Below are 17461 nucleotides of genomic sequence, written 5' to 3' on the forward strand. Positions count from 1 at the left end.
GCTTCCTGGAGCCTCGACGGCCCCAGGGTCCAGCAGCCCCCAGAGGGGACTCGTGGCCCAGGACCTGGCTGCTGCTGGGGCCGGGGCAGGCAGCCCATCCTGCCCTGTTAGGGTCAGAGTGATTGCTGTCGTTGATGTTTTAGTGGATAGGACTCACCCCCATCAGTTGGCAGGCCCAGCCCAGCCTATGGACCTTCTGGCTGGGGCGACTGGCCCTGACTTGTGGTGGAAAGTGGTTGGTGGTGGTCAGCGGGTAATGGAGGGAAGATGTCTTCGTGTCTGGGGAGGGGATTGGCAGAGGAGGTGATGAAAGTAAGCATTTCATCAGGGCAGGTTAACCCTCAGGGCCCCTCTCCAACCACTCACTGCCCACACAATTACAATAGTGGAGAACACGAGCTGGACAGACGGGGGGTTGAGTGAGTGCGGCGTCCACGGCACAAGTCCAGGCCGGGGCATCCTGGGAAAGAGCGCTTGTCAGGCTCCCGTGCCTTCTGGTTGACCAGGTCCCCCCCACCATAGGGCACAGATCACTGGTGCTTCCTCGTGTTTACACCCGCAGCTTTCTGTAGCCCGAGCAGTGGCCAGCTGGGGGCGGGGGTGGAGGGAACTTAGCAGAACTAGCCCTGAAGAGGAAAACCTATTGGACCCCACCTTGGTGACTTGGGAGTTGGCACCGCCACGGGGAAAGAACACCTTCATGCTCACTGTCAAAGCTGGGGCATAGGACACTGAAAGGTGCTTTCATTTCCTGCCGTGGCCTTATTTCCAGCCTCGGAACTACTGGTCCCTGCCTGTCTCACTCTGCTCGGCCCTGTCCCTTCCTTCTTGTTACCATGCCCCCTCGTCTCCCAATCCACCCCTGCAGCTTTCCATTTGCCTTTCCTTGGTGGGGGGCGGGGGGTGGGGGCGGTCTCTTTTCCCCCAGCCCCAATCCAGCCTGGGGGGCCAGGGGTAAGGAGGGTCCAGGTCCTGAGGGTGACCCGAGGCACCCAGTCCAAGCGGCTTCAGCCCGAGCATCCTGACACGACTCCCCATGCGCTGCCCCGATGGCCCAGCGGAAATGGGCCATGCGTCAGTCCTGTGGTGCCCCTTCAGCCCGAGGTTTGGGGCCCCCGGACCCTGCCACAAGTCCAGGGATGCCAGCAGGAGGGCGGGTGCCACCGGCTCCCCACAAATCAGCGGTGGCCATTCACCACCAGACCCAGGGCCTCCAGTATGAGAGATTCAACAGAGCTGCTCTGATATGGACCAGTGTAACCATTTGCAGGCGGGCAGCCGGGTCTCCCCTGCCCAAAAGCACTTTGGAGGTCGCAGCTGACCCCATCTTTGTGGTTCTTACAGGCCGGGCTAAACGGCGAACTCTGCGTCACGAGTAAGCCGCCTCGGAGCCCGGGGGCGGCCAGGAGATCCGGCAGCCCGCCAGCCCGAAGCCACGATGGCTCACCCAGGGTAGGGTACCCACTGCCCGCGATGTGTGATTTCCGCTATTTCATTATTCCCTGGTGACCCGGAAGTGGGCTTGATTGCCATTGGCGGTCCCAGGTGGCTCCCCCAGCTCATCCCCGTGGTCCTTCCAGCCCAGTACTTTGTCTCGGACAGGGGCCCAGTACTTTGTCTCGGACAGGGGCCCAGGACTGTTGGAGAAATTGGGTGCTGGTTTTCCTCCTGGAGACCCACCATCATGGTTATAGATGGGCCATCCAACACCCCTCACTCTTCCCTCTCCATCCCTGAGTCCCTCCCAGTGTCCCAGCATGGACCATCCAACATCCCTGACTCTTCCCTATCCATTCCTGAGTCCCTCACAGTGTCCCAGCATGGACCATCCAACATCCCTGACTCTCCTTTCTCCATCCTTGACTTTCCCCTAGTGACCGAGCATGGATTATCCAGCACCTCTGACTTTCCCCTCTCCATCCCTGACTCCCTCTCCAGTGACCCAGCATGAACAATCCAGCAGTGACCATCCAACACACCTGACTCTTCCCTCTCCAGTGACCCAGCATGAACAATCCAATGCCACTGACACTCCTCTCTCCATACCTTACTCTCCCCTTGTGACCCACATGAACTGTGCAACATCCCTGATTCTCCCCTCTCCAACCCTAACTCTCGCTTCAGTGCCCCAGCATGAATCACTTGTTGAAGAATACTAAACCCTTCTTGTGCTAACATCAATCAACCCATCAATCACTGGTATTTTGAACACTTGCTATGTATAGAGCACTGTAGTAAGCACTTGGGAGCGTACAAAGCAACAGAATTAGCAGACATGTTCCCCACCCATAACGAGCTGCCCTAACTTTTCATGCCTGTCAGTCTGTATTGGGCCTGTGTTGCCCTGATAATTCCTGGTGGACATCTTGTCCCTGAATCTGTCCAAACTGTCCAACTGAGGGTACCGTCTGCTGCCAGCTTGCCATGGTGAAGCGGATACTATGGACCCCTGATCCCCCTTTGGCCAGAGCCAACTCTCAAGGCTGAGTGCCAGTTCTCCCGGGTGGCCCTTCAGGACCGTTTGTCAAAAGTTCTCAGGGAAGAATGATCAGTCCCAGAGCAGCTGAAATCAAACCACGCTAAAAAAGCAAACTCCCATCATCCAGAAGGGCAACAGTACAGGGAGGCATGGATGCCTGGCTTTGTGCTCTCCCCACTGGAACTTTTCGGTGACCCCTGGCTTCATTAGCCAGCTGGCTTTGACCTCCTGACCGATCCACCGATATTATTTATGGAGCTCCTACTTTGTACACAGCACTGTTCTAAGTGCTTGGCAGAGTACAACATAAGCATATGAGCCAGACCCTGCCCTCGGGGGGCTTTCGGTCTTACATTTCATGTGAAGTTTTGGGTGAACAAAGACATTGGGTTTGGAGGCGATGTGCCGAGAGCCGTTTGGAAACGCCCCTCATGGCCACCTGAATGCCACCTCCTCCGTCCGCCATTTCCACGAAGCACGCGGCGTCCTTTGTGGGCCGTGGACTTGCTGAGGACGTCTTCAATTGTGAGGGATCCAGATCTTTACTCGTGGCGGGCAGGGGGTGTTGCTTGGTAACAGGTTCCATCTCCATCAGTTCCCTCGCTGCCCCCCTCTACCCTTCCTTTTTCCTCCTTCCGTTGACTCTTCTATTCAAGCTGGGGAACAGTGGTACAATCCCTCCCCCTAGGCCAGATCAGATGGATAACAGGACTGATGGCACCATCTGGCCAGATGCAGCCACTGGGATCAGAGGTGGCTGGAATGTATTAATAATAATGATAATATTAATAGTGGTATTTGTTAAGTGCTTACTATGTGCCAGGCACTGTACTAAGCACAGGGGTAGGTAACAAGATAATCAGGTTGGACACAGTCCCTGTCCCTCATGAGGCCCACGGTCTTAATCCCCATTTTACAGATGAGGAAACCGAGGCACAGAAAAGTGAATTGACTCACCCAAGGTCACATAGCAGACAAGTGGTAGAGTCAGGATTAGAACCCAGGTCCTCTGATTCCCAGACGCATGCTCTTTCCACCGGGCCATGCTGCTTCTCCATGCAGCACCTCCTTGTTTAATCTGTGCAGTGATGCCTGCAGGCTTTCGCCTCCCGCCGTGTCCCCGCCGTGTCCCTCCTCTTTGGACCGCCATCCCCAGCGAGGGGAGTCTGGACCTCCATCAGTCTGGCTCTGAGACCCAGAAGCCCTTTCCCCGGGAGCTGGAAGGGCACAGCCCCACCAGCAGAAGGCTCGGGTTCACAGACCAACAGTGGAAAGGGGTTGGGGGAAGAGACGAAAGCAGTCAAATCTTCGATGTGGCGGGGGACAGTAGCAGAGAAGCAATGTGGCCTGGTGGATAGACCGGGACTTGCTAATCCAAAGGACCTGAGTTCTGATCCTGGCTCAGCGCCTTTTCTGCTCTGTGACCTGGGGCAAGTCACTTAATCTTCTCTGGGTCTCAGTTACCTATCTGCAAAAATGGAGATTGACTAACCCCCATTTGGGACACAGTCTGTGTCCAACCTGATGATCTTATATCTATCCTAGCACTTAGTAGAGTGCCTGATGCATAGAAAGCCCTTAACAAATACCATGAAAGAAAAAAAAGGGTCACAAGCCCCTCATGGACCGTCCTGCGTTTCGACCACCTGGAGTCGTTGAGGAGAGGAAATGGGATCCGGGTTTCTCCAGGTTCCAGGCACAGTGTGTGTGTTTCAGTCAGTCTGAGCCCTGAGCCTCCGGACCTCCTGCTGCCTCTATCCCTCTTCCCCCCCAACCCCCTGCCCAAAGGTCACAGCTGTGAGCCAGGCTATTTTTACCCAGAGGCGGGAGGGATTCTGAGTATTTGGAATGCCTCTGCTGGGGTTAAAATAGGAACACTCTGAGCCTGGGCAGACGTGGGGCTGGGGACGCTGAGATCCTGAAACAGGAGGAGGGGTGAAGCAGAGTGGGTAGAGCGTGGACAACCCCGTCCACCTCCCAGACCTCCGACAGAGCCCCCGCCCAGCCCTGCCACAGCTCGGATTGAGATTTTACCAAAGGGAGCCACTTAGTAATTGTGGTATGTTTTAAGCACTTACTGTGTGCCAAGCACTGTGTTAAGAAAACGCTGGGGTAGTTACGGTTTAAGTAGGTGGTCCCTCATGGGGCTCAGATCAAGGCACGTCCCAACATTGGTAGGGTGGCTGGAGGGGGAGGCCCAGGGTCACCGGTCAGAGCTCATCTAGCCACTAAACCGAAAGTACTTTCCCCTGTCTCAGATGTTGGTGGTTGAATCTCAGGGGAGGGGATCATTGTGATCTCTCTTCCTGAACACTCACCATCGGGTGGAAAAAGCAAGGGATCAGGATCCACAGATTCTGATCCAGGCTCGGTCCCGGCCCTGCTGTTTGACCTCAAGCAACTCACTTGACTTCTCTGGGCTTCAGTTGTCTCACGTGTAAAATGGAGATAAGCAGCCCCACCTTTCCCTCCCTGCAAGGGCTAAGATGAGGGAAGGGTGGGGTCTCTTGGGGAAAAAGAGCTCGGGACAGATGTGGGTGACAGTGACTGCGATGATTGGTGACGACAGTGATGGTGGTGAGGAGTGATGACGGTGGTGACGGTGGCGATGGGGATGACTGGTGACGGTGGTGACTGGGACCATGGAGAACTAATGATAGCGATGAAGGCGATGACTCTGCTGACTGACTGCCACAGCTCCTTGTGGATCTGTGGACCGAAACATCCCAGGTCGGGCACACGGGCTGTGGGGAGGGCGAAGACCACCCCCCAAAGCCCGTGGAGGGAACACGGCGCTGACCTCTCCTCTACGGCTGGAAGGTCCTGTCGCGCTGCCCCTTACCAAGGGTCGGTGAGGTGGGGGTCCCGGCCTCCCCTGACCTTGGCAACTCTTTCCTTCCAGCCTCAGCGGCCTGCGTTCACCCAGGAAGGCACCCGCGGTGGAGGGGAACCGTGAGTATGCTTGGCGTAGTGAATAGAGCTTGGGCTTGAGACTCAGAAGGTCATGGGTTCTAATCCCGGCTCTGCCACTTGTCTGCTGTATGACCTTGGGCAAGTTACTTCACTTCTCTGGGCCTCAGTTACCTCATCTATAAAAATGGCGATTGAGACTGTGAACCTCACGTGGGACAGGGACGGTGTCCAATTTGATTTGCTTGTATCCATCCCAGCTCTTATGTCCCTGACACACAGAAAACGCTTAAGAAATACCACAGTTATTATTATTATTATCGATGCCCTCTCCTGCCCGCATTAACCCCCATTAACCCCCATTCCAGGAAGACACCATGCCTGGCACACTGGCTGGACACCAGACAGGGCACCTGCCCCCCAGTGAGTGAGGAGGAGGGGAAATGAGCCCCCTCCCCTTTTACTCACTTCTCCCAGCTGTGATTTTTCTAAAAAGAACTGCAACTGCTGTGGTATGTCATTCATTCATTCACTCATTCATTCGTTCAATTGTATTTATTGAGCACTTATCGTGTGCAGAGCGCTTGGGAGAGTACAATACAACAATACACAGGCACATTCCCTGGCCACAAGGAGCTTACATGAATAGCCCTTCCCTTCCCGGCACTCTCCTGGCAGCAATAACAGTATTTACTGAGCATTAACTGATTGCTCAGTGTCACTCTTTGACCGCTTACTATGAGTACAACACTCTACTGAGTGCTGAGAAACTGTCCCCTCATGGAGCTCACAGTCTCAGAATAAGGACAGAAAGGATGCTGGCAGCCACCCATTGGCGAATATTAGCCCACACAGGGCGTCTCTGACCAGGAAATGGCAAAGTCACTGGGATCCTGAACCCAGAAGGTTCTTCCCTTCATTCAGTCGTATTTATTGAGCGCTTACTGTGTGCAGAGCACTGTACTAAATGCATGAGGCCAGAGACAGCTGGGAGGGGCCTATGCCTCCACAGGGTGAGAGCAGTGATGAGGGTGCTGAACTCGGACCCCTCCCATTCCCCCTCTTCCTTTCATTTCTTCTAATCCCCACCATTCTCCCTACTTCCTCTTACTATTCCTTCCCTTTCCCTTCCCAGTTGCCCCTCCCTTCCCCTTCGCCTCTCCCTTAACCCCCCGCTCCCCCGCCATGGTCCTTCCTCCCCCATCCCAGCATCCTCCCCATCTCCCTCCCCTCTTCCTTCTCCTCTACTTCTCCCTCTCCCGTCCCCTGCCCACCATGTCCCCCCACAGTCATCTGCTGGGCCGGTTGCCAGTCCGCCCAGCTGGCCCTCTCTCTGTGGGCCACTGCGTCTCCTCCCTGCCAAACCCTTCCTGCCTCTCCTCCTCGGGTGGCCAGGGACCGTCACCCCTGCCTCGCCCCCACCCCAGGAGCTCCTGCTGTCTGGAGGGAAGGGGGTGCCTCCTCCTCAAACCATCCCTTGGTTTGCTCCCCACCGGTAACGAGGACCCCCGAGAGCCCCTCTCGTCCGGCAGGGCCCAGCTCACCAATCCCATTGGCTGTTTCCCCAGTCGGCTGGGTCGGGCAAGCCCCCCGGGGACCCCGGGACCCTCCGGACCCCCAGGCCAAGGGGCTGAGCCGTGTTTCTCCCCCTCTGGCTCGGCCCAGCTGAACTATAAACGTTTCTGCTGGAAATTGTTTGTAAGGAAAAAAATATCCTTTTAAGGCTTCACGACTCTGCCCTCTCCCTCCTTCCTCCTCCTTCCCCTCCTCCCACGCACGCACGTAACCGCAGATGCTTGTGCATGCACACCCCCCTCATATACAGACATGCACACATATGCTCGCATACACGTGCTCCAACACACACACGCTCACTGGGACGGAGCCTGGCCTAGTGGATAAAACACAGGCCTGGGTGTCGGAGAACCTGGGTTTTAATCCCCGCTCTGACACTTGTCTGCTGTGTGACCTTAGGCAAGTCACTTCACTTCTCTATGCCTCAGTTACCTCACCTGTAAAATGAGGATTAAGATGGCGAGTCCCACGTGGGATGTGGACTGTGTCCAATGTGGTTAGCTAGTATCTCCCTCAGTGTTTAGCACAGTTCATGGCACATAGTAAGTGCTTAACAAATATCACAGTAATAATAATATTGTCGGTATTTGTAAAGCGCTTACTATGTGCCAAGCACTGTTCTAAGCACTGGCGTAGATACAAGGGGAATTAGGTTGTATCTGTAAAATGGGCATTAAGACTGTGAGCCCCATGTGGGACAAACTGATCACCTTGTATCCTCCCCAGCTCTTAGAACAGTGCTTTGCACATAGTGTGCGCTTAACAAATGCCATCATTATTATTATTATATGTACGCATGCACACATGTGCGCACCCATACAAATACACAAACGTGCACATGCACACAAACACACACACAGGGACTTGCACACCTGGTGGGAAGGACAGGAAGCCAGCACATCCTCCTGGCAGCCAAGAATCTCCAAACTCTCCCAGCCCCTCAGAGAGGCCCTAGTTGCCAATGGTGGACAGTCCTAGTGGGGTCCAGGAAAGAGCTGGCACACGTGGGTACTTTGGCCCTTGGCGGGCACTGTGCTGTGCCCACTTGGGCACAGTGAGCCTGTCCCCGCTACCATCTTCACAGATGCTTCCTCAAGGCTCAAACCCCTACCCACCTCCTCGCTCGTGGCACTCGGGGTCCAGCGGAAGACGAGAAGGGGAGAATGGCTCCATGTATGGCATAGTGGATATAGGCCTGGGAATCAGAAGCACATGAGTTCTAATCCTGGCTCTGCCGCTTGTTTTCTGTGTGACCTTAGGCAAATCACTTCATTTCCCTCTCCCTCAAATACCTTCGTCTGTAAAACGGGGATTGAGACTGTGAGCCCCATGCGGACAGGGACCGTGTCCAACCCAATTTGCTTGTATCCACCTCTGCACTTAGTAAAGGGGTTGGCACATAGTAAGCACTTAACAAATGCTACACTTATTTTTATTACCGGCTATCATTCAATAGTATTTATTGAGCGCTTACTATGTGCAGAGCACTGTACTAAGCGCTTGGAATGAACAAGTCGGCAAAAGATAGAGACAGTCCCTGCCGTTTGATGGGCTTACAGTCTAATTGGGGGAGACGGACAGACAAGAACGATGGCAATAAATAGAGTCAAGGGGAAGAACATCTCGTAAAAACAATGGTTCCTCCCTGCGCGGTTCTGACCGAGACCCGCCTGTCATCCTTGATGGGACATTGATTGACTGACCGAGGCTCTGTCACCATGTATCTGAGCCTGGATCTGGTCCCAGTGGAACTTGGGAAGAAGATCAGGGGGTGCAGCAGGGTGGGAAGGGGGGCACTGAGGAAAGAGCTCTGGCTTCCCACCTCCCCCCCACCCGAAGGTGGCCAGTTTGGGCTGTGGTGGGCAAGGCCCCCGACAGTGGCACCCCCAGGTCTCCCCTAGATCCCCAGCCCTCGGAGTCTCCGTGCCCACCCGCAGATCTGTTGCAGGTTCCAAGCCCTGTATCACTACATGCCCCGCAACAAGGACGAGCTGGAGCTGTGGGAGAACGACATCGTGGATGTCCTGGAGAAGTGTGATGATGGCTGGTTTGTGGGTGAGTCCGTCTGTCCGGTCCCGCCTCCGCTCTGCGGACCAATTGGCCCTTGCCCCCTCAGCCAGGGTCGCCCCTCCCGGTCCAGCTGCTCTGAAGCCCTCTTCCTCCAACAGAGCAGGACCGGGCCCAGTCCAGAGGCCCAGTGGGAGGATTGAACTGGGAACAGGACCCCACCCAGCCCTGTAGGATGGGGGTGGGCTGGAAGTTGGAGATGTCCAGATTGTAGACTGTGTGATTCCCCTTGACTCACTTTCCCGAAGAGAGGGTTCCTGGCCGGTTGAGAAACAGGAAGAGAAGTAATAATAATAATGTTGGTATTTGTTAAGCGCTTACTATGTGCCGAGCACTGTTCTAAGCGCTGGGGTAGACACAGGGGAATCAGGTTGTCCCACGTGGGGCTCACAGTCTTCATCCCCATTTTACAGATGAGGTAACTGAGGCACAGAGAAGTGAAGTGACTTGCCCAAGGTCACACAGTAGACAAGTGGCAGAGCTGGGATTCGAACTCATGACCTCTGACTCCAAAGCCCGTGCTCTTTCCACTGAGCCACGCTGCTTCTCCAAGTAGCATGGCCTAGTGGATGGAACAAGGGTCTGGGAGTCAGAAGGGCTTGGGTTTACTTGTCTGCTGTGTGACCTTGGGCAAGTCACTTCACTTCTCTGTGCCTCAGTTACTTCATCTGTAAAATGGAGATAGAGACTGTGAACCCAACATGGGGCAGGGACTGTGCCCAACCCTGTTTACTTGTATCCACTCCAGCCCTTAGTACAGTGCCTGGTACATAGTTAGTACTTAACAAATACCACAATTATTATTATTATTGTTATTAACAATCCCAGATCTGCCACTTCGCTTAACGGTCTCAGTTCACTTCTCTGGACCTCAGTTACCTCATCTGTAAAATAGGGATTAAGACTGTGAGCCCCATGCAGGGCAGGGACTGTGTCCAACCTGATTTGCTTGCGTCCACCCCAGTGCTTAGTACAGTGCCTGACACATAGTAAGTGCTTATTCAAATACCAAAATTATTATTTTTATTAGAATCCATCAAGGAAGCAGGCACCGGGTTCAGGATGTAGAGATGATGGCCAGCCTTACTGCCCCTGCTCCTCTATGTGGTCCTGGCCCACTTTCAAGCTCCCGGACTGCTGGGGAACAAGGTTTCCCTGGGACGCCCCCGCTTACTATGTCTTTTAATAATAAATAATAATAATAATTACGGTATTTGTTAAGCGCTTACTATGTGCCGAGCACTGTTCTAAGCACTAGGGTAGATACAAGGTAATCAGGGTGTCCCACATGGGGCTCATAGTCTTTTTACAGATAACTGAGGCCCAGAGAAGTTAAATGTCTTGCCCGAGGTCACACAGCAGACAAGTGGCGGAGGCGGGATTAGAACCCATGCCCTCGGACTCCCAAGCCCATGCTCTTTCCACTGAGCCACGCTATTTCTCCCCTGCCCCTCGTGCACCCCTTTTCTGTTTCCCCAACATTCCCAACCTGTCTCTAACCAACTTTCACTGGTTCCCCTTGGGGGAGGAAAATCCTGCCAATCCTGAGGGAGACACTGGCTTCCTTGCAGTCAAGTTGGCGAGGTTCCATGGTGGGGCCCAGACTTGTCCCCGCCTCCAGCCGAGGGAGCCGCTCCACAGGCCAAGCCTTAAAGGGACACGGTCCTCCCTCCCTCCCTTCGCCCCTTCCCCAAACGTGTGGCCCCAGGTCCAGGGTGAAGCCTGGGAGTCCTACCTCTGGATAGGATTTAGGGCGAAGCCCAGGAATCCCATTTCCAGATGGGGTCGGGGAATCCTGCGTCCATGAGGGGTCTGGTGGTGCCTTGTCCAGCTCAAGGACTAGAGATCCCGACACCCTCTCCCCCCATTTCTGGCATCCCTTTCCTCCTTTGCTTTCTAAACTGTAAGCCCCCCTCTAGACTGTAAGCTTGTTGTGGGCAGGGAATGTGTCTATCATTATTGTACTCTCCCAAGGGCTTAGAACAGTGCTCTGCACACAGTAAGCGCTCAGTAAATACGAACAAATGTTTTCACTTTCAGGGACCTCGAGGAGAACCAAGTTTTTTGGGACTTTCCCCGGGAACTACGTCAGGAGGCTGTAACTTCCTGTGTCATCGCCACCTCCAGCTGGCCCGAAACCACGCTCCCCAGCTCTCGCGTCTCCCCGCTAGTGCTTCAGCCCGGCCTCACCTTCCCCACCACCCGCCAGGCTCCCCACCACCACCAATCCCACGCCACGCAGGGCCCAGAAGCGATTCCCGCCGAGTCCGACTTCCTCCTTTCATCCTCCGTTTTTCAACATTGAAGCGTGAGGCCCGAGCGGGCCCCGGAGGATCCCGGAGATGAATGGAGCATCCCGCCAGGGCCCCGTCCCTGCGCCTTACCCACGTGGCCGCGGGCGACCGGGGATGCCAGCGAGAGGTTGCCGGTGACAGGTTCCAGCCGACAGCGTGTTTCGCCACCCTCGGCTTGACCACCCGAGCTGCCGTCTCGCTACCGAGTCACCTGTCTTCCGGCCGTGAGGATTGCAGATCTCGGGCCGCGGTCCGGCCCCCGGGGTGTTCGAACCCGAGGGACGGCGACCTGACGTCCCAGCCGGGCTCGGAGCCGGAGCGTGGGCCGGCCTGGGCCGGCGTCGATCTGCACGGGCCGGTGTGGACCTGTGTAGACCACCGGTGATCAGCATGGTCTTCCTTGAGCAAACCCAAATCTTTCAGCCTGGGCTTTTCCTGCGTTTGGGCAAACCCTTGAAAATCTGGAGCGAACAAGGGAAGATGGACAGTAAAAAGCTATCGTCTTCTCAAGTCGCGTTGCTCTTTTATATAAAAGATATAATCGTCGGCAACATGAACTATGAGATGTTAGTGTTACTAGTATTTATCAGAAAAGATTTCAATGAAAGCAGTGTTAGTTTGAGGTGTGAAGGCTTCCTCTAACCCGGGCACTTGAAAAGATATTCACGGAACCTATCGTCAGTCGTTGATTTTTCTTTCACCACATATTAGTGTGTGCATATATACATATATGCTGTATGTAACATTCATGTGCATTTGGATGCGTAGTTGACAGCCGTGTTCAAGCAGTCCGAGCTCCACGTTATTTTATAGGAATAGAGCACTTCGAAATGAACGTCATGAGTATTACGCCTGATTTGAGTCTGTTTTGGGGTGAACAAAGCAGTCCACATGGACATGCCATTTATTTTCTGTACGCAGGTCGGGTAGAGGTCCCAGGCGAGTCTGTGTTCGAGGCAGGAGGAGTTGAGAGCGATTCTTCCCTCTGTGTTCGAGGCAGGAGGAGTTGAGAGCGATTCTCCCCTAGTTCGGTCAAGCACGTTGGGCGGCGTAATCCCTCCTCCAGGCCACTAGGTGGCGTCACGCCCTTCGAGAAGTGCAATTACGGCCCCAGGCCACTAGATGGCCCAAAAGAGCGATGCAGCTCTTAATAATAATGATGGCATTTATTAAGCGCTTACTATGTGCAGAGCACTGTTCTAAGCGCTGGGGCTCACAGTCTTCATCCCCGTTTTAATAATGATGGCCTTTGCTAAGTGCTTACTAGGTGCAGAGCACTGTTCTAAGCGCTGGGGCAGACACAGGGTCATCAGGTCGTCCCACGTGAGGCTCACAGTCTTCATCACCATTTTAATAATGATGGCATTTGCTAAGCGCTTATTAGGTGCAGAGCACTGTTCTAAGCGCTGGGGCAGACACAGGGTCATCAGGTCGTCCCACGTGAGGCTCACAGTCTTCATCTCCATTTTAATAATGATGGCATTTGCTAAGCGCTTATTAGGTGCAGAGCACTGTTCTAAGCGCTGGGGCAGACACAGGGTCATCAGGTCGTCCCGCGTGAGGCTCACAGTCTTCATTCCCGTTTTAATAATGATGGCATTTGCTAAGCGCTTACTAGGTGCAAAGCACTGTTCTAAGCGCTGGAGTGGATACAAGGTGATCAGGTTGGGGTTCACAGTCTTCATCCCCATTTTACAGATGAAGGAACTGAGGCACAGAGAAGTGAAGTGACTTGCCCTAGGTCACCCAGCTGACAAGTGGCAGAGCCGGAATTCGAACCCGTGACCCCCGACTCCCAAGCCCGGGCTCTTTCCACTGAGCCACGCTGCTTCTCTAAAAGCTCTTAAAGGGGCCTCCCCTCCCTTTGGAGGTGGGGGTAGGAGGAGGGCTTGTTTTTCTTGGTTGGTTGGTTGGTTTTTTTGGTATTTGTTAAGGGCTTACTATGTGCCAGACACCATACTAAGCGCTGGGGTAGATACAAGATAATAGAGTTGGACACAATCCATGTTCCACATAGGGACTGAACGTTTTAATCCCCATTTTACAGGTGAGGTAACCGATTGGTTGCCCCTGGGAAAATGTGGCACCTCTCTGCCCTCAGTCTTGCGATTATTTTTCAGAAGATTCTTCGCATTTGAATACTTCAGCAACTTAGAGAGGTCAAGAGCTTGTATTGAATTTCTCCTCTGGTGGTGATGGATTCTGTCACAATGGAGATACCCCGGAGTCTTTTGTATATATGTCTTCTGGTGTTTGAGCCCCTTAGTTGCTAGTAGAGCAGATGGACCCCTAATTCTTTGTCTCTCTGTCTCTCTCTCTCTCACACCCACAGACACCCACACCCACACCCACACCGCCTGCCCAAGAACATCTCCCAGCTGCCACGGGGCCACCGCGTGTTCTTTACCTGACCTCCCTACTGCCTTTAAGCCCACTTTGACAGTGCAATCCTGTACCCCAGCTTTTATGCAAAATTTTATGAATAAAAAGGGGGTGGTCTTTCCAGCCCAGTGGAAACGTCCCCCCGCCCCATCTTCACTGTTACAAAGATATGGCCTTCGGGGGTGGGGGTGGGGGTAAAGGCACATCTGTGGCTGCAGAAGGAAGGCATGAGGCTCTTGCAAAGGCGAAGCCGCTGGGCCCCCTGCATGTAGCTTTGCTGAGAGGCAAATACTTCTCTTTGATGCCATTTAGGGTGAAATACTTCAGTATCCGTTGCTGGTAATATTTAAGGAAATTTGCTGTTTCTACACTCTGTATCTGATTTTAAAAAAGAAGATTTTTCAGGCCTGACTTTCGGGTAATTGAATTCTTACAAGCAAAGGTCTTGGTGTTTTTTCTTGAATAGACTTCTAATAAATTTTGCTTGGAGTACACGTTTGTCTTTCCGTTTTTTTAATGGCTCCCAGTGTCATGAACTGCACGGTGTCATCCAGATTGGCCCAGCCACTAACAGACTCTCTTCCTTTCCCTCAATTTTATTTGTTGTAGCAAACGTGATCCCTCTCAGGGACGCACCTGGAGAGTTTCAAGTCCTCTACCGGTCTGCGCTATGGGAGGCGTATCCATTCCATTCCAAGCTTGGGCAGTGGCTAGCGAGTGGAAAGCCGTCTGCTACAAGTCAAAACTCACCCGTGCCGGACTGCGGTGACATGGGAGAGAATCGCGGGAGGAGTCTCACGTTTGTTGAGCTGAAGGTGACGACGGTAAACCGCTTCTGTATTTTTACCAAGAAAACTCTATGGATATTCTACCAGAGTGATTGCAGTTGGGGCATTCTGGAGGCGATGTGTCCATGGTGTCGTTTACGGGTCGGAGATGACCCGACAGTATAAGACAAGCAAATGTGAATCATTCCCTGTGTTTCCAATCACCAGACCAGATAGATTCGCCTTTCGACCAGGCCCCCGTGCCTCCGAGGTGGGAAGGTTCCCAAGAGGGACAGAAAGTGCTGGGGGAGAATACAGCAAGGGACAGGAAGTGTTGGGACATCCAACGAAGCAGGAACAAGAGCTGGAGGGAAAGTCACATATGTTGTTGAATCCCGTCAGCAGCGTGGTGTAGTGGATAGAACACGGGTCTGGGAATCAGAAAGTCATGGGTTCTCCACCACTTAATAATGTTGGTATTTGTTAAGCGCTTACTCTGTGCAGAGCACTGTTCTAAGCGCCCAGGATAATCAGATTGTCCCACGTGAGGCTCACAGTCTTAATCCCCATTTTACAGATGAGGTAACTGAGGCATAGAGAAGTTAAGTGACTTGCCCACAGTCACCCAGCTGCCAAGTGGCGGAGCCGGGATTCGAACCCATGACCTCTGACTCCCAATCCCGGGGTCTTTCCACTGAGCCATGCTGTTTTCCGTGGGGGAAGGTCACACACCACTTGTGTGCTCTGTGACCTTGGGCAAGTCACTTAACATCTCTGTTCCTCACGTACCTCATCTATTATAAAGGGGGATTAAGAGTGTGAGCCCAACGTGGGACAGGGACTGTGTCCAACCTGATGATGATGATGACGATGGCATTTGTTAAGCGCTTACTATGTGCCAAGCACTGCTCTAAGCGCTGGGGGAGATACAAGGTCATCAGGTTGTCTCAAATGGGTCTCACAGTCTTAATCCCCATTTGACAGATGAGGTAACTGAGTCCCAGATAAATAAAGTGATTTGCCCAAAGTCACACAGCTGACAAGTGATGGAGACAGGATTAGAACCCGTGACCTCTGACTCCAAAGCCCATGCTCTTTCCGCTGAGCCACGCTGCTTCTCATTAACCTGATTAAGTTGTATCTATTCCAGTGCTTGGAATAGTGCTTGGCACATAGTAAGCGCTTAACAATTACCATGATAATTATTGTTACTATAAGTTCTTATCAAACTAGTAATACCCAGCTAGGTTACAGGAGGAAACACCAACCACACACCCCACCCTAATCCTTCAATCGATCGTGTGTCTGCCGTACTAAGCGAGTGGGACATTCTGCTAGTTAGTAGATCCCTGCAATAATCAATCAGTGCTTTTTATTCAGTACTCACTGTGGGCAGAGGACTGAACTTAGCATTTGAGAGCTCACCTCCTCCAAGAGGCTTTCCCAGACTGAGCCCCCCTTTCCCTCTGCTCCCCTTCCCTTCCCCCCACCCTCTGCTCTTCCCCCTCCCTCTCCCCTCAGCACTGTGCTCATTTGTATATATTATTTGTATATATTATTACCCTATTTATTTTGTTAATGAGGTGTACATCGCCTTGATTCTATTTATCTTGATGATGTTATCTCGTTTTTGTTTTGTTGTTTTGCTTTGCTGTCTGTCTCCCCCGTTTAGACTGTGAGCCCGTCACTGTGCAGGGATGGTCTCTATCTGTTGCCCAATTGTACAATCCAAGCGCTTAGTGCAGTGCTCTGTACATAGTAGAGCTCAATAATAGCTCATAATAGCTCAATAAATACTTTTGAATAAATGAATGAGGGTATAATCCAGCACAGTTGGTAGACACATTCCCTGTTCACAGCAAGTAAGCAGCATGGTGTCAGTTCTTGGATTCTCCATCTACACTCCCTTGGTGATCTCATTCGCTCCCACGGCTTCAGCTACCATCTCTATGCGGATGACACCAAATCTATATCTCCTCCCCTGTTCTCTCTCTCTCCCTCCAGGCTCGCATCTCCTCCTGCCTTCATCTGTACTTGGATGTCCTCCCGCCACCTAAAGTTCAATATGCCCAAGACAGAGCTCCTCATCTTCCCTCCCGAGCCCTGTCCTCTTCCTGACTTTCCCGTCACTGTGGATGGCACGACCATCCTTCCCGTCTCACGGGCCCGCAACCTTGGTGTTCTCCTTGACTCCGCTCTCTCATTCAGCCCGCACATCCAATATGTCACCAGTGCCTGCCGGTCTCACCTTCACAACGTCGCTAAGATCCGCCCTTTCCTCTCCATCCGAACCACTACTACGTTAGTACACTCATCCTATCCTGACTGGATGACTGCATCAGCCTCCTTTCTGTCCTCCCAACTTCCTGTCTCTCCCCACTTCAGTCTATACTTCACTCTTCTGCCCAGATTATCTTTCTACAGAAACGTTCTGGGCATGTCACCCCACTCCTCAAAAATCTCCAGTGGTTGCCTATCAACCTCCTTATCAAGGAAAAACTCCTCACGATAGGCTTCAAAGCTCACCTTCACCTTGCCCCCTCTTACCTCACGTCCCTTCTACATCCCTCTCTCCTCACCTCCCTCTACATCCCAGCTCTCTCACTCCACCCCTCCGGTGCTCCTAACCTTCTCACCGTGGCTCCATCTTGCCTTACCCACTGTTAACCCCTGGCCCACGTCCTACCCCTGACCTGGAATGCCCTCCCTCTTCAAATCCACCAAACAACCACACTTCCCCCCTTCAAATCCCTACTGAAGGCTCACCTCCTCCAAGAGGCCTTCCCAGACTAAGACCCTCTTTTCCTCAGCTTCCCCTCCCCGCCTATCACCCTGACTCACTCCCTTTGCTCTACTCACCCACCCCACAGCACTTGTGTATGTATGTACATATCTATAATTATATTTATTTGTATTAATGCCTGTTTACTTGTTTTGATGTGTATATATTTATAGTTCTATTTATATTGATCCCTGTTTACTTGTTT

At 53.0% G+C, this 17461-nt stretch overlaps 1 protein-coding gene across 10 annotated transcripts in view; it reads left to right on the forward strand.

The window, feature by feature from the left end:
- SORBS2 (sorbin and SH3 domain containing 2) overlaps positions 1–12165 on the forward strand; it is a 115024-nt gene extending 102859 nt beyond the window's left edge. For 7 of the 10 annotated variants that reach the window (XM_029076591.2, XM_029076594.2, XM_029076587.1 and 4 more), the window contains 3 exons: positions 5382–5431; positions 8913–9019; positions 11072–12165. In XM_029076591.2, coding sequence (XP_028932424.1) covers positions 5382–5431; positions 8913–9019; positions 11072–11133 — 219 coding nt within the window. In that variant the 3' untranslated portion in view covers positions 11134–12165. Of the gene's footprint in view, positions 1–1344; positions 1453–5381; positions 5432–8912; positions 9020–11071 lie in introns of all 10 variants that reach the window. The other 3 variants (XM_029076585.1, XM_029076586.2, XM_029076588.2) reach the window with 1 other exon arrangement.
- Positions 12166–17461: the final 5296 nt, after the last annotated feature.

This window comes from Ornithorhynchus anatinus, chromosome 12, assembly GCF_004115215.2.
Source record: "Ornithorhynchus anatinus isolate Pmale09 chromosome 12, mOrnAna1.pri.v4, whole genome shotgun sequence".
NCBI classification, from domain to species: Eukaryota; Metazoa; Chordata; class Mammalia; order Monotremata; family Ornithorhynchidae; genus Ornithorhynchus; species Ornithorhynchus anatinus.